General features: G+C 45.5%; 1 protein-coding gene across 1 annotated transcript in view; it reads left to right on the top strand.

The window, feature by feature from the left end:
* The window catches only part of FBN3 (fibrillin 3), a 103,203-nt gene that overhangs the window by 44,121 nt on the left and 35,791 nt on the right, over positions 1-23,291 (top strand). Inside the window, exons 22-41 of the mRNA XM_031948293.1 lie at positions 146-271; positions 1,105-1,329; positions 1,433-1,558; positions 2,258-2,386; positions 6,572-6,697; positions 6,790-6,915; positions 7,952-8,074; positions 9,682-9,807; positions 11,792-11,917; positions 12,079-12,201; positions 12,575-12,697; positions 12,989-13,114; positions 13,431-13,553; positions 14,207-14,329; positions 14,882-15,043; positions 16,526-16,594; positions 18,159-18,284; positions 19,699-19,824; positions 20,879-21,028; positions 23,023-23,094. Of these exons, the coding sequence (XP_031804153.1) occupies positions 146-271; positions 1,105-1,329; positions 1,433-1,558; positions 2,258-2,386; positions 6,572-6,697; positions 6,790-6,915; positions 7,952-8,074; positions 9,682-9,807; positions 11,792-11,917; positions 12,079-12,201; positions 12,575-12,697; positions 12,989-13,114; positions 13,431-13,553; positions 14,207-14,329; positions 14,882-15,043; positions 16,526-16,594; positions 18,159-18,284; positions 19,699-19,824; positions 20,879-21,028; positions 23,023-23,094 (2,556 nt within the window). The remainder of the gene's footprint in view (positions 1-145; positions 272-1,104; positions 1,330-1,432; positions 1,559-2,257; positions 2,387-6,571; positions 6,698-6,789; positions 6,916-7,951; positions 8,075-9,681; positions 9,808-11,791; positions 11,918-12,078; positions 12,202-12,574; positions 12,698-12,988; positions 13,115-13,430; positions 13,554-14,206; positions 14,330-14,881; positions 15,044-16,525; positions 16,595-18,158; positions 18,285-19,698; positions 19,825-20,878; positions 21,029-23,022; positions 23,095-23,291) is intronic.

The raw sequence follows: 23,291 nt of genomic DNA, 5'->3' as shown, positions 1-23,291 counted from the left end.
ACCCCATTCCCCCAAACCCTCCCTTCCTTCCCAAGTTTGGCTTTAGATTTTTTAGGTATCCACAGCACTTCCCTCCATCTCCCCAAGCCTCTTTTACCCCCCTCAACTGTGCCTTTATCTTGTCTCTCCCTTTTCCCATCCCCAGATGTGAATGAGTGTGAAGTTTTCCCTGGTGTCTGCCCCAATGGACGTTGCCTCAACACTGCCGGCTCCTTCCGCTGCGAGTGTCCTGAGGGTCTGACCCTGGACAGCACCGGGCGTGTGTGTGTGGGTGAGTGAGGTCACCATTCCTGCGTGGCCCTGGGCTTGCTGCCCAGGCACAGGAAGGGACGTCCCGGGGGTCATGGGAACACTCCTATCCTGGCATTAGTCACTAATCCTCAGTCGGTTTCCCTTCTTTAAGGAAATTGCCAAAACAGATAGACATCTAATGGGTATTGTTATTCCTGGACTTCTAACTCTTCCTAGACTATATTTTAGTTCTGATCTCATCCATGAACCTTGATTTGAATATTCAATCCAGCAAATATGTCCAGGTGCCTTTTCGTGTGCAAGGTCTTTGATAGTGAGTGAGCATTTACTGAGAGCTTACCGAGCAAAAATAAATGTCAGTTTTTGCACCTCATCCTAAAGTCAGATTCTCCTAGCAATTCACATCATCTTAATAAAGTTTAATAAATTCTCATTGAGTTCCTGAGATGTGTGAGGGCCTGTGATCAGGGTTTAGGGGTACAAGGATAAATAAGATGTGTGTGTGTGTGTGTGAGAGAGAGAGAGAGAGAGAAAGAAAGAAACAGAGACAGAGATAGGGACAGACAGAGACAGAAACAGAAAAGAGATAGAGAAACAGACAAACAGACAGGGAGAAAGAAAGATAGGAAGGAGGGAGGGAGGGAGAGAGAGAAAGTGAGAGAGAGAGAGAGAGAGAGAGAGAGAGAGAGAGAGAGGAAGGGAGTGAGAAGGAGGGAGAGGAGGGTACAGGAGGATAAAGCACTAGATTGACTCAGAAGAATTACAGATGTCAGGAAGGTGACCGTGCCCACCCACCTAGGGCCAGATGTGACCTCCTGTGACCTCTCCTTCCTTCCCTCCCTCCTTGGACAGATGTGAGGGTAGAGCAGTGTTTCCTGAAGTGGGATGAGGATGAATGTCTCGCCCCACTGTCGGGCAAGTACCGGATGGACATGTGCTGCTGCTCCGTGGGAGCTGCCTGGGGCACTGGCTGTGAGGCGTGCCCGGAGCCAGGCTCCCCAGAATTCGCCCTCATATGCCCCCGGGGCCCTGGTTTTGCCAGCAGGGACTTCCTTTCCGGCAGGCCTTTCTACAAAGGTGAGAGGACTTGGGATGGGGCTTGGGTAAAGGGGAAGGACAGTCTCTGACACAGTACGACTTCTCCCATTTTCTCCTGCTTCTCTCCCCAATGTCACACCAGATGTCAACGAATGCAAGGCTTTCCCGGGCCTCTGCACCCACGGCTCTTGCAGGAACACCGTGGGCAGCTTCCGCTGTGTGTGTGGCAATGGCTTCGCTCTCGATGCTCAGGAGAGGAACTGCACAGGTCTGTTTCCCGGCCCTCCGTCCTCAGAGCCTGTGCCCCAGAGGGAGACATAAAAATCATTCCGAGGGACTCTGGCTTTTGTGGCTGCCTCCCAGATACTGACTGGTCTCTTCTGCCCTCTGACACGGACCAGGATTTCTCCTCCTGGAGTCTGACCAATGTCTCTGCTCCCCTTGATTTTTGGTCAATCTCTCCTTTTCCCAAAACACTGATCATTCCTTTCCCCAGATATCAACTAATGTCTTCTGTTGGGATGCTGAGCAGCATTTCTGCTCCTTAAATTCATAATCTGTATTTTATTCCAGTAGCCCTTCTCCCCATGTCCCAAACCAGTGTCTTTGATCCCAAAACGCTAAGCACTATTATCTAGTCTCTGACACCGACAGGGAGCTTCTGCACCTGGAGAAATCTCTCTTCTCCTTAGGTGCTGGCCAGTGTCCACTCTCTTCTCGACCTTCACAAAATCTTCCTCTTCCCTAACATTGACCGGTGTGCCCTTTCCCCAATCACTAACCAGTATTATTTATTGTTTGACACTGATCACATTTTAAACAATTCTCCTCTCCCCTAACAGTAACTAGTATTTTCTCCCCAGACACTGACTCCCTCTCCCTCCTCAGTGACCAGTGCCTCCTCTCCCTCCCCAGTGACCAGTGTCTCCGCTTCTTCCCCAATGACCAGCGCTTCCTCTCTTCCCAGATATCGATGAGTGTCGAATTTCCCCCGACCTCTGTGGCCATGGAACCTGTGTCAACACTCTGGGCAGCTTTGAGTGTGAATGCTTCCAGGGTTATGAAAGTGGCTTTATGATGATGAAGAACTGCATGGGTAAGTGGGGGTCAAGGACAGGGATCTAAAATCTTTTCTTGAGATTTTTCCTCATGATTTGAAAGACAAGTCTAAAAATCTGACCAGAACAGAGAATACATACACACACACGTGCGCGCGTGCGCGCACACGCGCGCATATGAGAACCCCAACTAGCCTGGGAAGTCTTAGAACACTCCTGGAAGGTTGTGTTATTTAATGTCTATCTTAGATTGCTATCTTCTCCATCAGCTCTGAGACGTGAATCTTGGAGGAATCCCTTTCTTATGCACCTAGGTTATATCACAGATAGACTACTAAGCCCAGACTTGGGAACATCTGAGTTCAAATCCTGCCTCAGACACTTATTAGCTCTGTGACCCTGTTCAAATCACTTAAATGCTCTCTGCCTCAGTTTCCTCATCTGTAAAATGAAAATGATAATAGAAGCACCCAACTCCCAGAGTTGTTGTGAGGGTCAAATGAGATAACTTATGTAAAGTGCTTCATTGCTATATCAGTTATTATATAGTCATAGTTTTTAGGGTTTTTTCTCTCCTGCCCCCACTCTCCTCACAATGAATCACTTGTAGCATCAGACCTAGGCTAACTATTCAAAATGCATCTATTTGACATATTTGTGAAGAATCTCAGGGCACAAGTTCGGCATAGATTGGCAAAGTTCCAAAATTCTTCAGTTACTCAGTCCAGCCCAATCCAACTTCGGAATTGTCTTTTTTAGAGACACCTCCCTTGTAACAAGTGTCTTTGTCTAGTTCCTGGAGTCTAGCTCCAGTCCAGCCAGCCATTTTCCTGGATCCCTGGGAAGTTGACTTTAGACTTATGGGATCATGGAATTCATAACCAGAAGAAACCTTAGAAGGGACACATAATCCATCCCTCTCATTTTACAGATGAGGAAACTTTATCAAAGCAAGTCAGTTCCTTCTCTGTAACTTAGAGTCTTAGTACATCTCTTGGGGCCACAGAGAAGGTAAGGGACTTGGAATCATACAATCTATCTCTGTCAACTTATGTCTTTCTGAGGCTCTTTATCTACTGTGCCTTCCATATTAACAAGTTGTTATTATAATTATTACCTAGATACTATGACTACATTATTATATATCATTATAACATGTTAAATATTATAATTATATTATTATAATAACAACCAGATGTGAAGGCAGGAAATGGGTTCTGATCCATTTTGCCAAAAACAGCTATGTGGCCTTGGGAAAATCATTTAACTTTCTAGAATCTGATTTTTCATCTGTAAACTAAAGAAGTTTGTCAGTTGGGCTTTGCTCTAAATTTTCTTTGATGCTGTTGATAGTTAGCATTTATGCTGCTCTTTAAGGTTTGCAAAGTGTTTTGCATATACTATCTCATTTGATTCTCCCAACAACTCTAGGAGGTAGGTGCTATTATTACCCTAAGATTAGGAAACTGAGTCAAACAGGTTAAGTGACTTGCCCAGAGTCACACAGCTAGTGGGAATCTGAAGCAGGATTTGAACTCAGTTCTTTCTGAAAAGTCCAGTACTCTACACTATGGCATCACCTAGCTGGGATAAAGGAGGATTCTATGGGAGTAGTAAAGTATCTAGGAAAAAGATTCTGAATTTTTAAGTGATATAAATTATATACAAGTTATTAATGGGAGGCAGAAGTAAAAAAGATTCATAGATTTAGAGCTGGCAGGAAACTTTAGAGGTCATCTGACCTGACCCTCTCACTTTATGTTGAGAAGACTGAGGCCATAGATCACAGGGGTAGTCATTGGTGGAGCTGGGTCTTGAACTCTGAATCTGAATTCAGCACTTCACATAATCCTATTCTCTTTTGACTCCAAAGAAAGGGACAAAATCCCAGTGCTTTAGATAGGAAGCCTTTCTATGATTAAAGTGATTTAGAAGTCAGAGTTGTTATTTTCATTGTGTGCATCTTTACCTGGGTTTGCTATAATTAACTGTGTAACTTTGGACAGGTCTCCCCTTTTAACCTTGTTTCCCATTTGTAAAATGAAAATAGTTATACTGAATGTCATAGGTTTCGAGATGGAAGGGTTCTTAATCATTATCTATTTAGTCCATCCATCCATTTTTTAGAAGAGGAAACTGAGTCCCAGAGAGGACAATAAAGCCTTTTCCAGCTTCCTCCTCTAGACAATCATTGTGAGGTTCAAGTGAGGCAATGTGTGCACTCAAAGTGCTTTGTAAATTTTCAGGTACTATGTGAATGTCTATTATTATTTTTAGTAATAATATGAATAATTATAACTCCTCATGCTTTCCCAGTCTCTGCTCTGTTTCCTGGATTAATGATAATTTCTTAATTCCACTAGAAGAAAGCACCTTATTAATTTAAAATTATCTAGAAATGAGAGTAATTTATTGTTTTTAATCCTTATTACTTGTTCCCTCCAAGAAAGTCCTCCTCATTGTTGCCCTATAGCCAATCAGTCACCTTACTTTATTGATTTTTCTCTCCAAATCCTTTGTACCTGTCCCCTTCTCTCCATTCACATGGTTACCATCCTTGTTCAGGTCCTTATCATCTCTCACTCAGACTGTTATTGTAACTTTGTGATTGGTTTTCTTGCTCCCACTTTCTCCCCTCTCCCATCTATCTTTCTTGAAGCTGCCGATTGATATTCCTAAAACATCTTTCTGACCATTTCACTCTCCTGCTCCAAAAGCTTCAATAGCTTGCTACTGCCCCTAAGATAAAATGCAAACTCCCCTGTTTGGTATTTTAAGTCCTCTATAATCAGGCTCCAACTATCTTTCCAGACTGATTTTATATTACATCTCCTCCTAGACACGCTACTTCAACCAAACTGGAATGTTCCATTTGGCTAAAAAGTAGAATGTGTGAAAGTGAGTAATGTACAGTAAGCCTTGCAACGTAGGCTGGAGCCAGCTTCAAAAGCAGCCAGAGAGTCAATCTGATTGGGACACAAAGTTTGTGAAAGAGAGTAAGATGAAATAAAACAGGAAAGAGAGATTTACAAAGCACTTTCTCATAGCAATCCTATGAGGTAGGTAGTGCAAACATTATCTTCATTTCTCAGATGAGGGAACGTGCTCAGAGGAAGAAGTGCATTCCAAGGTCACACAGTTAATGCGTTGGCTCAGAATTTCACAGAATGATTGGAGTGAAAGGGATATTAAAGATAATCAGGGAGAGATGGGAGAGAGAGAAAGACAAAGAAGAAACAGAAAGTGAGGGGGGGAGTGGGGATAGAGAAGAAAGGAGAAAGGAGAGAGAAAAGGTGCAGAGAAGTGGAGAAAGAGAAGAAAGAAAAAAAAAGATGAAGGAAAGAGGAGAGATAGGAGGAAGACAGAGAAGAGAGGACAAATTAAAAAGAGGAGAGGTAAAAAAAAAAGCAACAGTTTTTCCCTTTTGATCTTATTTTTCTTGTGAGTGGAAATATGTTTAGAAGAATTTCACATGTTTAGCCTATACTGGATTATAGTGCTGTTTAGGGGAGAGAGGAGGTAGAGAGGGAGGAAGAAAAAATTTTGGAACACAAGGTTGCAAGGGTGAATGTTGAAAACTATCTTTGCATATATTTTGAAAACTAAAAACTATTATTATAAAAGAAAAAAGGGAGAACAAAGGACAGATGAAAGAGAAGTAAAGAGTAAAAGAGACAAGAAAGAGAAGAGAGATGAAAGAAAAAAGAAGAGAAATAGGAAAAGGTGAAAAGAGAAAAATGTGAGAGAAAAGAGGAGAGATCAAGAAAGAAGTGAGAGGAGAAAAAGAGAAGAGAGAAGAAGGAAGGGGAAGGAATAAAAAGAGAGAGATTTATAACTTAAAATTTGCAAGACTTTACAAAAATTATCTTATTTGATCCTTACAATCCTGAGAGGTCCCCATTTTGCATTTGAGGAAACTAAGGCTGAGAGAAGTCACACAGCTAGGAAGTGCATGAGGCAGGATTTAAATTCAAGACTTTCTGGCTCCAGACCCAGTGCTCTAATCCCCATGACACCTTGGATAAGTCTCTCATTTTACAGATGAGGAAGTGAGGCTGCAGGAAGGGAAGTGATCTGCTCTGCCGGTCCCTTTGGCTCGGATGGGATTGGGCGGGAGCCGTGCACACTGGGGCAGGTGGGGGACCTGGTGTCTCATGAAAGTAGACAGCCGCCCACTCTGCCCCAACTAAGGCTGACTTTGTCTCATCTGCTTCCCCTTCCAGACATTGATGAGTGTGCTCGGGACCCGTTGCTCTGCCGAGGAGGGACCTGTGTCAACAATGATGGCAGCTATCAGTGCCTGTGTCCTCCCGGCCATGAGCTGTCAGTTGATGGCAATGCTTGTGAGGGTGAGTGGCCTGGGCAAGGCCTGGGCAGGAGGATGGGGAGGGTCTTCTGGCCCCTGCCTTGGCCCCCCAGCTGTTGGTTGTTCCTTCCTTAGATGTGAACGAGTGTTCCCTCAGAGACAACCTCTGCCGGCACGGACGCTGTGTGAATGTCATTGGCACCTACCAGTGTGCCTGCGACACTGGCTTCCAGTCTACCCCGGACCGACAGGGCTGTATAGGTGAGCCCTGGACTCAGGACCCCAGCAACCCCCTGCCCTACATATGACAGGACTGCCCTGACTACCATCCCTGCCTAAGTCAATCCTACTCCCATCTCTGTCCCCATCCTTGCCTCACCTTATCCCAGTCTCTCTTGACTGTTCAATTCCTATCATAATATTCCTTATTTTTTTTTAAAGGATAGACTTTTGTCTCTCCTACTTCCAATCGGTCCATCTCTGCCTCATTTTATTCTAATACAATTCTGGCTTAATTTAAACCTATCCTTACCTGTCCTATCTGCCTGATTCTTTCCTTTCCCCCATCTCCTTTCCCCATATCAACTCAATTTATTCACCCCATCCTCTCATTTTAACATTGCTACCTCATTCTATCTTCCTCAAGTCTATCTCTTCCTAATTTTCATCTAATCTATTCTGGTTCAATTCAACAAGGAATTTCATTTTGTATTTAATTTGTATTGCTAAATTTTGTTTGTATAATTTATTTATAATATAATGTATTACATATATATATTATATATGTGTTTCCCAACAACTCTCTCACCCTTGTTCCCCTTGTAAGAGATTCATCTTTTGTGACAAAGAACTAGAAGAAAAAAAAAGCAGTTTGTCAAAACTGGCCAAAACATTAACTAAATCTAACATTATCTGTAGTATACCACAGCCGGCAGCCTCCTCTTCTCCAGTCTGCAAAGAAGAGAGAGAGGAACATTCTTAAAGCTCTCCTTTGGGGCAATTTGATCATTCTAATTTCACAGGATTCAGTTTGATTTTTAACAAGCATTATTAAGTACCTATTATGAGCCAGATGCTGCCCATGGTGCTGAGGATACTGAAATGGAAGCAGAGCAGTCCCTATCCTCAAAGAGTTTATAGTCCCACCACCCCGCCTCTCCACCTCAGCATATCCCCTATCTCTATCCCTGCCTCCCTCCCACGCCCTCAGTTTCTCTCCCCTCTCCCCATCAGCCTGGATGCTGGCTCTGCCGACCTGGCTCCAAAGAGCTTCAGCCCCATCCTCTGTCTCCCACAGACACTGATGAATGCAGCGTGGGAAATGGGGGCTGCGAGTCCCAATGCACCAATACCGAAGGCAGTTACCAGTGCAGCTGTGGGGAGGGTTATGCCCTGATGCCTGATGGCAGGGCCTGTGCAGGTAAGTGGCCTGGAACTGACCTTCAGTGGCAAGGTGAGCTGCCTTCCTGCATGTGATTCTTTTGTCCAATCCTGCCCCAGCTTATCCTAAATCTCAGAGCCAGGATCTTTTGCTCATGAAACAAACACCATAAAGTGCTTGAGTTGCCTCAAGGTCTTGACAGTTGTGGGAGACCATCCCCTTATAGGCTGTGAAGAACCAGGGACCCTGACCCCAGACAGAGGCAATCCCAGGACACCAAGAAGCCCCTTCAGGAGAAGCTGCCAACTTTTCACTCCACCCTTCCATCCCCTCAGCCCTCTCTAGATATTTCCAATCTTAAATATTTATTATTGATAACTGAGTGCTAAGGTCATTTGATCCTTCATACCTGGCATCCAGGAAGCCTGATTGCAGGGAATGGGTGGGGTTGAAGGAGGGAGCATCCTGGCAAACAGATAAGCCCTTTGGGGAAAGAAGGTAAAAGAGACTTGAAAGCAATCTTTCCATTTCCTGTCCCACCCAGATCCCTCTAGAACTCTTATCAGAGATGGAGAGGGCCCAGAATTAGAATCAGGGCAGGAGGTCTGGTTCCTGCACCTTCCACTTTCTGAACTTTCCGAATCTAGGTGCCTACCCCCTACCCTGAGTCCAGCCCTCTCTCAACTATTGATATCTGATCTTCCTTGGGGACCCGGGGGGCTGTGGTGATGAGGGGATGGCCCCAGTGAGGTGGGCGTGAGGAATGGGCTTTCCAAAGGCCCCTGGTTTCATGACTCAGAACAAGCAGCTGAAGAGGAATGGGTGTGAGGGAGTCCTTCTAGTCTTACCCACCAAAACCTGTCCACACTTAACTGTGCACAGCAAAAAATTGTGAGAAACTGGGGAAGGCAAAACTAAGGTTAAAAGACAAGATTCTCATACAAGATGTCTTATCTCCTTTCCCAGATCGTACTCCAACTTAAACCCCCAAACTTGCCCTTTCTCCCAGGGTAGTCCCTATCTCCTTATCTCAGGTCTAAAACCCATTCCCCTGCTCATCCCCAATTTTAAAATGGTTTGAGAAGCTGGGGAGAGCAAGACTTCAAGAAGTCCCCAGAGTGGGGAAGTATGACTCTCTGGCAGGGACCAACGTACCCTCTCCCCTTCCCCGTCATTACTTGCCTGAAAGGTTCTCCTCTCTGGAGGCCAGTAGGAAATGTCCCCCAATCTGCCATTGAACTTGGACTCCTAGACATCCTGGCAGCTCCTCTCCCTGATATTGAGGTGTAATGGACTTCCTTCTCTTCTGTTATTCTGGGCTAGAACTCTGGTTCTTCTATGGTGGCCTCTATTCTCTCAAACCTTCTTACTGGGGATTTATGGAAATATATCTCCTGAGATGGTGCTGCAGATGAGCTGGCCCATTCACTCTCCTATCACCTGCTTTATCCCACCATAGCTCTTCCCTACTCATCTCTTTCTTTAGAGAAGTTTAAGTGCTCCCCATTAAATTCTTCACCCTCGTGCAAGACACTATTGGCCCTGCCCCTAGTTCAAGCTCTGGCTAGCTCCAGCCCTGAACTCATTCCCAGACCCAGCCTCTTCCCCAGCTGCCAGCCTCAATCTCTGTCCTCCTTCTCCCCCAGACATCGACGAGTGTGAAGAGAACCCAGACATTTGTGACGGGGGCCAGTGTACCAATGTACCTGGCCACCATCGCTGCCTCTGCTATGATGGCTTCATGGCCACCCTTGATATGAAGACCTGCATAGGTGAGGACTTGGGGATGGGACTGGGGATGGTAGGGAGGTGGGCTTCAGTAGTAACAAGGACCTCTGATAAATGTCTTTGGATAGGGGTTTGACCTTCATTTTTTCATCTTGTCTTTGAAACAAAAGGGAAGCTAGGCTCAATTTCTTATCCCCATTTTACAGTTGGGAAAAAGTTACACAGTGAATCATGGGCAGAATTAAATTTCAAATTTACCTCCCCTGACTTACAATCTGGAGTGTTTCCTACTGCCTGTCATCCTGGCCCCAGAATAGTCTTCTGAGATCTGCTGCCTCCCCTAACTCTGACCCTTCGTCAAGTCCATAGTGGGTAGGGGGCAGAGGAGGATACCTCTATTCAACTCCTCATAGAACAGTAAGAGACCTTTCTGGAGCTTTTGCCAACACATTCTCAGCTCTCCTTTTCCCTGTACCCCACTTTGTCTTCTTTCCTGCCCTGCTTTCTTTTTCTGCCCCTTCCCCTTTCTTCCATCCTCAGAAGCATAAATGGTTTTAGGATCTTGAATAGAGTTAAGACTTAACAGAAATAATAAAGAACAGACATTGAAGGAGATCTGGGAGTGATCACAAACTCAACAGGAGTTACATAGTGTGACATGGGGAGTCAAGACTTAACAGAAATGATAAAGAACAGACACTGAAGAAGATTTAGGAGTTCTAGGTGATCACAGACTCAACAGGAGTTAGTAGTGTGACATGGGGAGTCAAGATCTAACAGAAATAATAAAAAAAACAGATATTGAAGAAGAACTGGGAGTTCTAGGTGATCATACAAGATTTCTTGTCTCCTTTCCCAGATCTTACTCCAACTTAAACCCCCAAACTTGCCCTTTCTCCCAGGGTAGTCCCTATCTCCTTATCTCAGATCTAAAACCCATTCCCCTGCTCATCCCCAATTTTAAAATGGTTTGAGAAGCTGGGGAGAGCAAGACTTCAAGAAGTCCACAGAGTGGGGAAGGTATGACTCTCTAGCAGGGACCAACGTACCCTCTTCCCTTAATAGGAGTCAGCAGTGTGCCATGGCAGCCCAGTGTAATTATAGGGTGTGCTAAGAGAGACACAGTAGCATGATAAATGTGGAAATATATATATAAATTATACATGTTTAACATTTATTGGATTACTTGCTGTCTAGGGGAGAAGATGGGGAGGAAGGGAGAAAAATTTGGAACACAAGGTTTTGCAAAGGTGAATGTTGAAAATAACATTTTGAAAATAAAAAGCTATTAAAAGAGACACAAGCCAGTATGAAAGAAGAGAGAGTACTCCCCCTACTCTGTAAGAATGTGCCTAGAGGTGGGTTTCTGGAGGGGTGCAGGCTGGCTAGAAAGCAACAAGAAAAAGGCAGCCTAAGAGGTAAGGGGACTGAGTAGGGGCTGTGACTTATAAGGATTCATTGGATAAACCTACAATCCCGGGTCTGGAGACATAGGCCAGGGAGTGACCACTGTTGAGCAGCTATCACAGTGACATAGTCGATCTAGACTCGTTTTGCTTGACTCCAGAGAGTACAATTAGGCACCATAAGGACAGGTTATAGACAAGCCAATTTCATCCCAATGAAAGGAGAAAAAACTGCTCATATCTAGATTTGCCCCATAGTGAAATGGGCTGCCTCAGGAAAGAGTGAGCTCCCTTTCACTAGGTATCCCAGTTAAAGCTGGAAAGGCCATGAAGGGATTTCTGCATGAGATAAGGGGTTGGATTAGACAGTATCTGAGATCTTTCCTATCTTTGTGGTTTTGGGGTTCTAGGATGCTTTCCACTGATCCCATCTGTCTCCCCTCCCACCCTCTAACCTCTCACCATCTTTCTCCCTTCCCACCCTCTTGAAGGAAATCTGGCTTTATGCTGCCCCAGGCCCAGGGTATCTCTTCCTTAACTTTGAGGGTCCTGTCCATTCCCCACCAGGCAAGGGGAAAGGGCTGGGAAAGGGGACTTTCTAGTAAGAAACTCTTTCTCCCAGATGTGAACGAGTGTGACCTGAATCCCAACATCTGTCTCCATGGTGACTGTGAGAATAGCAAAGGGTCCTTCATCTGCCACTGCCAGCTGGGCTATTTTGTCAAGAAGGGCACAACAGGTTGCACAGGTAAGTGCAAGCACAGCCCATGTGGAGTAGAACATCAAAACTTGGAGCCAATCCTTCACTCCATCACCTCTTGTCATGGCCTGGTAGCCTTGGGCCCAGGAGGGTGAGACATGCTCTCATTGCCTATACCACCATCTTTTTCCTTTCTTCTCCTGCTGTAGACATCGATGAGTGTGCTGTTGGGGCCCACAACTGTGATGCCCGAGCCTCCTGTGTCAATGTGCCGGGCACTTTTCGCTGTATGTGCCAGTCAGGCTGGGTTGGTGATGGCTTCAAGTGCCATGGTAAGTCTTACGGGTCTGGTAGATGAACCATGATTGTGGATGGGCAGGGAGGAGAACAACAGGCAGGGGGTAGCCCTGGCCCTGTCTATGCCCATCTCTGTGTCCATATCTCTGACACTGAGGAGAGGGAGGCGTGAGTCTCCCTTCTTTGTACAGCTAAGATGGGCCGGGTGAGACAGATCTGGTTTGGGTGTTGAAGTGGAAAGAGCACTGGTTTTGGAGTTGGAAGACCTGACTTCAAATCCCAGGTGTGCCGTGTACTACCTGCGTACATTGGGCAAGCACTTTAATGTCTCACTTGACACCTGAGAAGGCTGAAAGAGGACCCCAAGCCTCCTTCGAGGTATTTATTCAGTCACTGATTTTTCCTCAGATCTGGATGAATGTGCCACAGAAGACCACGGGTGCCATATAAATGCTGACTGTGTAAACTCTCCTGGCTCCCACCGCTGTGTTTGCCGAGAGGGCTTCTCTGGGGATGGCTTCTCCTGTGTGGGTGAGAGATGGATCTCAAGCCTCTGGCCCTTGGCTCATCCCAAGCCCTGCAACACGACCTTTGGGGAAAGGGAGGATGGAATCAAGAGAGAAAAGCTGGAGGCTGAACCAGGCTTTTGGGGGAGTTCCTGTGACTGGGAGGGTCTGGGAGGTTGCATTATTGGGGAACTCCTGAGTAATCAAAGCATGCTATGAATGCCCTAAGGGATTTGAAGAGCCTGGCTAATGCGGGGGAGGGTCCCCGAATGATTAATCAGCCTAACTAGTGAGTACATGACCCTATGACTCTCAGACAGGGATGAGTGTGCAGACAACGTGAACCTTTGTGAGAATGGGCAGTGTCTCAATGCCCCTGGTGGTTACCGGTGTGAGTGCGAGATGGGCTTCAACCCCACTGAAGACAGCAGAGCTTGCCAGGGTGAGGGCTCCTTACTGGGCCGGGTCAGGATGAGGAGCAGGCAAGGAGTGGGGGTCTAGCCTTTGATAGCCCAATTTCCCTTCCCCTTCCCTTCCCCTTCTCTTCCCTTCCCTTCCCTTCCCTTCCCTTCCCAAGACATCTCAGCCTTGATGTTGCTACCCCCGGGGGTCCCTTGCTGGGAGATGAATAAGAAAGGGGCCTGCCCATGGAATGGGAATATTCAACACGGGATGGACAGGGGACAGTCATCCCTGTGCCCAGCTCTGGCCAAAGCCAGGACCAGGGCCAGGGCCTCAGTGACACCGAGTCCCTGCAGACATCGATGAGTGCACCTTCCAGAACATCTGTGTCTTTGGAAGCTGCCACAACCTGCCCGGGATGTTCCGCTGTGTCTGCGATGACGGCTATGAGCTTGACCGGAGTGGAGGCAACTGTACAGGTGCTGAGAGGGTCCCCCTGGGAGGAGGGGAAGGGCCTGGGTGGGAGCCCAGGAGAGGGAGGCACCGAGGGGTGCTGGGCTTGATGCGCATCCAAATTCCACCTTAGGTACTTATTATCAAATGAGATAATATCAGTCAATTGGGCCTGGCATATAGTAAGCGCTTAATAAATGCACCTCCCCTTATTAATTTGGTGATTCTGGAGAAGTCAGTCTCTCAATTTTCTTATCTATTAAATGATCCACCCCAAGAGGGGAGTTCTCAGAAATAAAGCACTTTCCAAATCTTAACACCCATGTACAGTCAGCCTTCATCATCATTGTTGTTATTATGTTGTTATCATTCACTGGGGAGAGACGGTCCTGCAGCTGTGTCAGGCGGGTGGGGGGACAGGGAAAGACTTTGACCTTGCACTGGATGGAGCAGGTCGTGCGACCAGACTCAAGTTGCTAAAGCAAAATGGGGGAAACAGAGGATCTGAGAGATGGTCGGGATTCTCCCTTTGGGATACCAGAGGTGGAGGGCAAATTGAAGTTTAGTAGGAATGGTAGATGGAGGCTCGAAGTCTAGGGTGGGTGGGAGTCTGCAGAGGAGGCCAGGGTGGGCTCCAGGGCTGGCTCTGCCTTTAACAAAGCCTTCTTCATCCTCACAGACATCAACGAGTGCGCAGATCCCGTCAACTGCATCAACGGGCTGTGTGTCAACACCCCGGGCAGCTACCTGTGCAATTGCCCCCAAGATTTTGAGCTGAACCCCAGTGGCGTGGGCTGCGTGGGTGAGTGCCCATCCCGGAGCTTGCCCTTCCTCTTGGCAGCCAGATGTCAGCAGGATTCAACTAAAATCAAGACAAAGCCAGCCTGGGCTCATTCCCAGAGACATTGGGCAGCCAAAGGAGCCAAACTGGACGCCAGAAGTTATTGTTTGGTTGTTTCCAATGCTTCATGACCCAGTCTGGGATTTTTCTTGGCTAAGATACTGCCATTTGCCCTTTACTTCTCCAGTTCAGGAAACTGAGGCAAACAAGGTTAAGTGATTTACCCAGAGTCACCCGGACAATAAGTGAACTGAGGCTAGATTTGAAGTCTGCACCACCTAACTGCCTAAAATCAGGGCAATGGGCTCAAATCCTGGCTCTGTTTATTACTGTCTGTAGTCTCTTAGGTAAATCACAAAATTTCTCTGGACTTCAGAGTCCCAATATGTGCAGGGAGTGACGTGATCTCTCCCACTTTGACTTTAGGAGTTCAGCTCCCCCATCACTAAAGCCAAGCGTTAGGACAGGGGCTCTTCCCTAAAACCTCTCTCCAAACCTCTTCTGCCCCTGCAGATACACGCGTTGGGAACTGTTTCCTAGACACTCAGGACCGAGGGGATGGGGGCATCTCCTGCAGCGCAGAAATTGGAGTTGGGGTCACCCGGGCCTCCTGCTGCTGCTCCCTAGGACGGGCCTGGGGCAACCCCTGTGAGCTCTGCCCTCCAGGAAACACAAGTGAGTATAGGCAGAGTCTGGCTGACCACTCGCCCTGCCCCTTGGCCATGTGGGCAGCATCCTGGGAATGACCAGCTCTCCCTGCCCCTTGGCCATGTGGGCAGCGTCCTGGAAGTGACCAGTTCTCCCTACCCCTTAGCCATGTGGGCAGCGTCTTGGGAGTGACCAGCTCTCCCTGCCCCTTGGCCATGTGGGCAACACCTGGGAGTGATCAGCTCTCCCTGCCCCAGAGAGGATTGCCCTCACGATCTTAGGAGGACAGCAATTACTCTATTGCAGGGGTTCTTAACCTTTTATTGTATTAGGGACCCCTTATGAAGACTTAGGGAATTTTTTTCAAAATAAGGTTTTTAAATAAAGTAAGAAGAGGCAAATTTTCCATTAGAAGTTAATGAGATCATCTGTACAATAGATATGATCTTTCTTGCCTTCTCAAAGGAGCTGGAGAGAGAGAAAATTTAGAACTCAAAAAATAATTTTAAATATATTTTTAAAAACTGTTTTAAGTTAGTGAAAATAAAGATGTAATTTTGTTTCCCATCCAATTTCAAAGGCTCCCAGAATTCTCTCCACAATCCAATTGGGGATTGATGGAACCCAGGTTAAGCAAGTCTTATTCTAGAGACAATGGGAAGCCTGGGGAGTCGATTAAGTAGGTTAGTGATACGGTCATCTCTACATTTAAGGAAACTCAAGCTGGTGGTATTGTGGAGGACAGCCTGAAATAAGGGAGTGGCTGAAGCAAAGGAGCCCATTAGGAAACCATTGCAATAATCTGGGGGAGAGATGATGACAGCCTGAAATGGCAGTGGCTGTGGGTAGAGGGAAGAAGTCAGATGGGAGAGACACTGAGGAAGGAGATGGCCAGATCTGAAAGCCACTGGGATATGTAAGAGAAGGAAAAGTCTACAAGTTGGCAGTGCCTTTGACAGAAGTAAAAAAGTTTAGAAGACTGGGTTTGGGAGAAAAAGATCACATATAAATAAACATATCCCTGAGAAAGAGAGAGATACAGTCAGAAATGATATGTGAGATCCACGATCGGAATGGAAACAATTTTTAATATTCTCTAAAGCACAGTTCTTCACCTGATCCCCAAAGGTTTCTTTTATAAGTCCCTATGTAGCATTTAATGCAGAGGGAACTGGGGCTGGGGGGTTTCGTGCAAATAAGACAGTGGGGACACAAATGGGGAGGGAGCTGCACACAGAGGTTGTGGGGGTCAGGTGGGGAGGGAGGCTGCCTCTCAGAGGTGGGGGATGGACAGATAGAGAGAGGGGGCTTAAAAATAGACAGAGTCAGTAAGGATACAGATGGGAAAGGGGGCTGTACATAGAAGTTGTGGGAGTCAAGTTGGGAGGGAGACAGTGGAGAGCAGAATTTTGTAGAGACCCAGTTTCTTTCTGGATCCTTCCTCCCTTGCTTGCCTCCCTCCCTAGCCATGAGCCTCAGGCCCCTGATCTACTCCCCATTTTCCTACAGCTGAATATAAGACTCTGTGCCCTGGAGGAGAAGGCTTCAGACCCAACCCCATCACGGTCATCCTGGAGGGTGAGTTTTGACTCTTAGCTTCTCCAATGAAAGGGAGTGATGGGATGCACTGGATGGCAAGAGGTAGCAATTCGGTGGTCTCTGGAGGTGTAGGGTGGGGAAGGGATGAGAACAGCATTGGTACCCACCTCTTGGAAGGCAGGAGAATGAGGTTGGGGCATGGGACTCCCATATCCCATTACTGAGATGCTGCAGAGAAACAGCTACTTCTGTTGGACAGGAAGCATTCTCTTCCCACTACTCCCTCTTGGAGGGGGTAACCGAAAGGGGAGCAATTACTACAATTCTACAAGGTATTTAAGGACTTCAGGAAGTAGGCAGAGTGATGGCCAAGGGGAGCCAAAGGAAACCAACCTGGGTGCACGGGAACTAGAATACGGGAAAAGAGGAAGCACTTGTCTCAAGCAGGCAATCAATGAGCTGGCCACTGTTCCAGACATTGGGAATCCAAAGCACTCCCTGCCCTCAAAGAACTTACCTTCTATTGGAGGAGACAACATGTACACAACTATATGCAAAAATGTAAATTAATTTGGAGGGAGCACTAAAAGCAGTGAGAGGGATCTGGAGAAATTCCATGTAGAACGTGGCATTTGAGATTAACTCTGAAGAAAATTAGGGGTTCTAGGAGGTGGTTGGGGAAGTGGGGAAGGGTAGAGTATTCCAGACATGGGGGTCAGCCTGGGTAAAGCTCAGGTTGGGAAATGCAGTGTCGCATGTAAGACACAGCCAGACACCAGAGTGTCTGGTGTAAGACACCAGAGAATGTGTAAAGGGGCAATAATATAGACTCAAGCAGAAAAGGCATATATTTGTTTATATTGTGATCCAAGCTTATATTTTATCCTGAAGGTAGCAGAGAACCCTGGGTTTGCTTAGCAAGGAAATGGCAGAGTCTGAACTGTGCTTAAGGAATATCTCTTTGGTACTTGTATGAAGGATGCTTTGTAAAGGAGAGAAATTCGAGGCAGGAAAACTCATTAGAGACACTTGGGACTAACTAGGCTTATGCTCACGTGGGGTTCTCCTTGCCCTTTCCTGGGCACACTGCTCAAAAAAGGACATGGAATAAGGGCAGGTGGTGAGTGACCTATAGCCCCAAGCCCTAGAAAAGGCCAGCAGAATCTAGGGGAGGGGATGGGGAGAAGGAGGGAAAATTTGGAACAGAGGCTTTCCAAGGGTCAATGTTGAAAAATTACCCATGCATATGTTTTGTAAATAAAAAGCTTTAATAATAATAAAAAAAGAAAGAAAGAAAAGGCCAGCAGAATCTAGGGGAGGGGATGGGGAGAAGGAGGGAAAATTTGGAACAGAAGTTTTTGCAAGGGTCAATGTTGAAAAATTACCCATGCATATGTTTTGTAAAGAAAAAGCTTTAATAATAATAAAAAAGAAAGAAAGAAAAGGCTGGAAGAACACTGAGGAGGGTTTTCTTTGCTGCTCCCCCAAGTTTCTCACTACTCCCAGCTACCATGCAGGAGTATTCTTGCTCAGAAGGGCCAAGGCTCAAGGCCTCTTGGGGGCCTTCAGCCTCTGGGAAACATGACATGACTCTCCTCCACAGATATCGATGAGTGTCAAGAGCTCCCTGGTTTATGTCAAGGAGGAGATTGTGTCAACACCTTTGGCAACTTCCAGTGTGAATGCCCGCTGAATTATTACCTCAATGAAGATACCCGCATTTGTGAGGGTGAGTGCGGTCTGTCCAGGGTGTGCCGGGGCTCTAGACGTTTGGCAATTGTGGGTGCTGAGGCTAGGGTTCAACTAGCAGGGCTGGGATAGACAACTCCTTTGGTTCTTGGTACATGGGGCTAAAATCAAGGACCTGAACAGTAGGGGAGAAGGTGAAACTTGGATAATAACAAGTAAGCAAAGAGAGGTGACCTGCTAAAACTGGAATCAAGAAGGCCTGAGTTCAAATATTCCTCACTTACTGGCTGTGTGATTTTGACCAAGTTTCTTGACTTGTCTCTTTTTCTTTGTCTCTTTCTTCTTCTTTTTCTTGACAAGTCTCCTTTTGACTTGGTTTCTTCCGCTGCAAAATGAAGGGATTGTAAGAGCTTTTCCATCTCTAAATCTATGACCCCAATACCAATGTCTTTAACCTAGAATCCTTATTCTCTCGTCTTAATCGTGTTTTGGGGATTTTATTTTAATTGAATGACTTCCCAATAACTGACCTCTTCTACACAACCAAATAGAATCTCCTTTGTCCTCAAGAAGCACAGCCAAACAACCTAAACTGACACAGTGGCCATGTCTAACAAAATATCTCACTCTGCACCTCTGGGCCAAGAGGCAGGAGACATCCTTCGCTGACAATTTGTTGAAATTGAAATTAGTGGCTTCCTTTGTCAGTCCTGTATTCCTTTACATCATCCTATTCCTTACATAAATTGTTCTTCTGGTTCTGCTCATTTCATCTTGCATTAGTCTATACAGAACTTCTAAGATTTCTAAAACCAAATCTTTCTCCTATATTCATTTTTTATAGTCCATTTCCACTCATGGGTCACTATTCACAAGCTCAGGACAACAGGAATCATCCATTTCCTAGATTGTAGAACTGGAAGACATCTTAGAAATCCTTGAATCCCAATCCTTAATTGTACAGAATGAAAAAAAAAGTCAATGTTTACTTCTTTTTTTCTGTGTTTTTCCTCTCCCAAAGATTTTCCCTTTTACTCTGAATTTTTTTTCTCCCCAACATGATTCATAAAGCAATGTGTGAAAAAATAAATAAGAAATTAAATTAAATTAAACAAATAAAAAAGAATTGCCTAAAGTTATCATTGAGTCAGTGACAGATCCAAGATTTAAATCCAAATGTGATTATAGACCAGAATTTGTCCTTGGTAATGAATGAATGATGAATGGATGGATGGATAGATTGATGGATGGATGGATGGATGGATAGATCGATGGATGGATGGATGGATGGGGATGAATTATACTGAGTAATTATCCTATAAAATATGAATGAATGAATTGCACTGAATAACTATCCAATAATGTAGATTATGATAAAAACAGAAAAGAAGCTAAAAAAAAAAGTGCTTTCCAAGGTGTACAGGAAGGTCTTATCTGTTTCCTTTTTCTTGTAGACATTGATGAATGTTCCACCCATGTTGGCATCTGTGGTCCTGGGACCTGCTATAACACCCTAGGCAACTACACATGTGTCTGTCCCCCAGAGTACATGCAGGTCAACGGCGGCAACAACTGCATGGGTACGAAGTAGGATCACCAGGGGGACCAAAAAAAAAAGATACAGTGTGTATGGAGTGTAATCACAAGGATAAGAGGGGAAACTGAGGCTGTGAGTATGAAGTGGGATCAGTCAGGAGACCAGCATCAAGGTTAAAGGGGATGTGATCACCCGGGGGACTGGTAGGGAGCAGAGGATGGGTACACGGTTGTGACCCCTGGTGAGAAGACATCATCCAAGCAGAAGAACTACCAAATAGAGTACATCGAAGTCCATCCGGCTGACCCCTGGAGAAGGCTAAGAGCTAGGGAAAAATGAGAGTGAGACAAAGAAAATTGATTGTGGTACCAGTATTTTCATCTTTGCTGCCTGTTTTCCACGGGATTTGCCTGTGGGATTCCCCTCCATTTTCCCTCCCCACCTCTGACCCATTCCTGAATTCTCATCTCCTCTGTACTCAATCACCATCTCTTCACCCTCTGCTTCTTCCTATCCTTTTCTTTCTTCTTCTATCTTCAGCTCCCTCTCTCCTTATCTCCTTCCTCTCTTCCCCTCACCTCCCTTCCCTTTCTTCCCATTTTTCCTCATCTCTGTCTGCCTGCTTCTCTCACTTTCTTCCCTTCATCCTTCTCTCCCTCCATATTCCTTGCTTTTTCTCCCCTCCTTTCTCCCCACCTCTCTTTACCTCTTTCCCCCTCTTGTCTCTTATTCCAGCTTCTCTGGCTTCTCCTTATCCTTTCTTTCCCCGTTTTTCTTAGTCTCTCTGCATCCCTACTTCTCCCTCAGCTTCCCCTTCTTTCTTCCTTTCTGTTTTCCCCTCACCTTTTCTCATCACTCTCTCCCCGACTTGTCTTACCATCTGTCCCTCATTACCTCCCTGTTTCTCCCTAATTCTCTTCCCACCTCTGCCAGTTTCTCCCAGTCTCTCCCTGACTTGTTTCCTGTCTTTTCCCCGTCCCTCTCCCTTTGTTTCTCTCTGGCTCCTGGTCCCTCTCCCCAGCCCCTCTCTCTCCAGCCTCACCCTGCTCCCTACCCTAAGCCTGACTAGAACCACATTTGGGCTGCTGGCTTTGCAGACGTGCGAAAGAGCGTGTGTTACCGGCACCACAATGACACGTGTGAGAATGAGCTGGCCTTCAACATGACAAGAAAGATGTGTTGCTGCTCATACAACATTGGAAAGGCCTGGAACCGGCCCTGTGAACCTTGCCCTGCTCCAGCCAGCTGTGAGTTACCAATCCCATACCTCCTTAAGCATTTATTAAGCACCTCGATGTGTCAGGTACTGTTCAAAGTGCTAGGAATATCAAGGCAAGAATTAAACAGCTCCTGTTCCTAAGAAGCTTATCTGGGGACACAACTTGAATGAATAAGATAAACTCCTTAGGGACAGGTCCTGTTTAATCTTTGTGGTCTGGTTCAAAGGTTATTTCTCATTGCAAAAGAGAGATAGGGAAAGGTGAGAATAGTTGCAGAAAGAAATGGAAAGATGTTGAGGAGAGATAGGAAGATGGGTGAAGACTGGAATGTGAATTTAAAAGTACAAAATCTGTATTTTAAATAAAAATGTAGGCAGGCCGAAAGTACCTGTCATTTTCAGTGAACCTATCCTAAAGGGTTTGAAAGATCCAGGATTGTTGCATATAAAAGCAGCATGGTGGAGGAAAGAATCTTAATCTTGGAGTTAGCAGACTAGATACTAATTCAGAGGTCCTTAAACTACGGGCCAGATGCGGCAGCTGAGGACAATTATCCCCCTCACCCAGGGCTGTGAAGTTTCTTTATTTAAAGGCCCACAAAACAAAGTTTTTGTTTTTACTATAGTCTGGCCCTCCAACAATCTGAGGGGCCATTGAACTGGCCCCCTATTTAAAAAGTTTGAGGACCCCTGTAACTGATTCATTATGAAAATCTAAAATCTGGAACATAAAGTATTTATAAGCTAATCGGTCAGAGATTGACTTTGGTTCCCGTAAATATTCCTGTACATATTACTCACTTATAAACAATTAGTAAGGAAGCAGTGATTAAAAAGGACTAATGAGTTCAGATTTTGCCATACACTACCACTTCCTTTTTGGATAGGATTTTTAAGACTAGTCAAACAGGAGAGTGCTGTAGACAGTTTGCTTAGATTTCGGCAAGCTATCTTTGTGGGCGAGTAGACAGAATAATGATATAATTAGGCAAAACTTGTTGAATATAGTCAGGGAACTTATCCCTCGCCTAATGCAGGCCCCAAGAAGCAGTCATTAATGGATCAAAGTCAACTTGAAGGAAGGTCTCTAATAGAGTGCCCTAGAGATCTCTCCTTTTCCCAGAGCTGTTCCATATGTTTAGCAATGATTTGAGTAAATACTGAGATGACCTGATTGGAATTTCAGACGACATAAAACTAGGAAGGATAGCTAACAAATTGGATGATAGACCCAGACCTCAAAAAAGGTCCTGATGGGTTAGAATGGTGGATTAAATTTTATCAAATAGAATATAACAGGGAGAAATGTAAGGTCTTAACAGAGGTTCCAAAAAAGCAACTTCTCAAGTACAGGATAGAAAGAAAAAAAATTGCACAGAAAAACATATCAGATTTTTGGAAGCATAAAAGTATAACATATTACTACGTTTCTTAGTTCTAATGAGACTATATCCAGAATACTGAATTCGATTCTGGGTACCACATTTTAGGAAGGACATTGATAAGCTAGAGAGAAGGAGGAACTTGAAAGCTTTTAAGATCCTCCCTTGTTGTAAAGGTGGGAACTTGAGGCAAAAAGATGGGGGTGACATTTCCCAAGATCACATAGTGAGTTCATGACAGACCCAGGGATCCAGATTTCTTCCCTTGCACTATATTAACTCTCTCCCTTTGCCCTCCCTTAGGTCTGTGTCTGTTCTTCACGTATTAATCACTCCTTATCTTATCTCCTGTCTACTCTGAGGGCAAAAACTAAGTTTTAATCTAGGGATCATAAATACAGAGCTGAAATAACCTTAGCAATTATCCAGCCCTACCTCTCACTTAACAGATAAGGAAAATGAGACCCAGAACAGTTCTTGAAAATCAAACACAAGCTGACAGAGGGTCCCATAGGAGGGTAGATGAGGCAATTCCAAAAAGGAAAAGGAGGGAATTGGTGTGAAGGAGATGAGGGTTATGGAGAGACTGGGGCCTCTGTCTGAATCTTTGGGCCTCCAATTCTGCTTTTTCCCCCACCAGCTGAGTACCAGATCCTGTGTGGGAACCAAGCACCCGGCTTCATCATCGACATCCACACAGGAAAACCCATTGGTAAGTGATCCCAGCAGGTGTAAGAGTCTTTCTGGAAAAGCAGATAAGTTTATTTAGTCCATTTAGGAAAATGTTTGTTATTGTTGGTTTTTCTTGCTTTCTGCCTTTTATTATAATATTTGATCCTTTGTTGCCTGCTTTTGTTCATCCTGATCTTCACCCAGGCTTTCCTGGCTGTATTCAGGGGACTGCATGTC

Source organism: Sarcophilus harrisii, chromosome 1 (genome assembly GCF_902635505.1).
Source record: "Sarcophilus harrisii chromosome 1, mSarHar1.11, whole genome shotgun sequence".
Lineage (NCBI taxonomy): Eukaryota > Metazoa > Chordata > Mammalia > Dasyuromorphia > Dasyuridae > Sarcophilus > Sarcophilus harrisii.
Note: the sequence above shows the minus strand (reverse complement) of the source record. Positions and strands in the feature narration are given on the sequence as shown.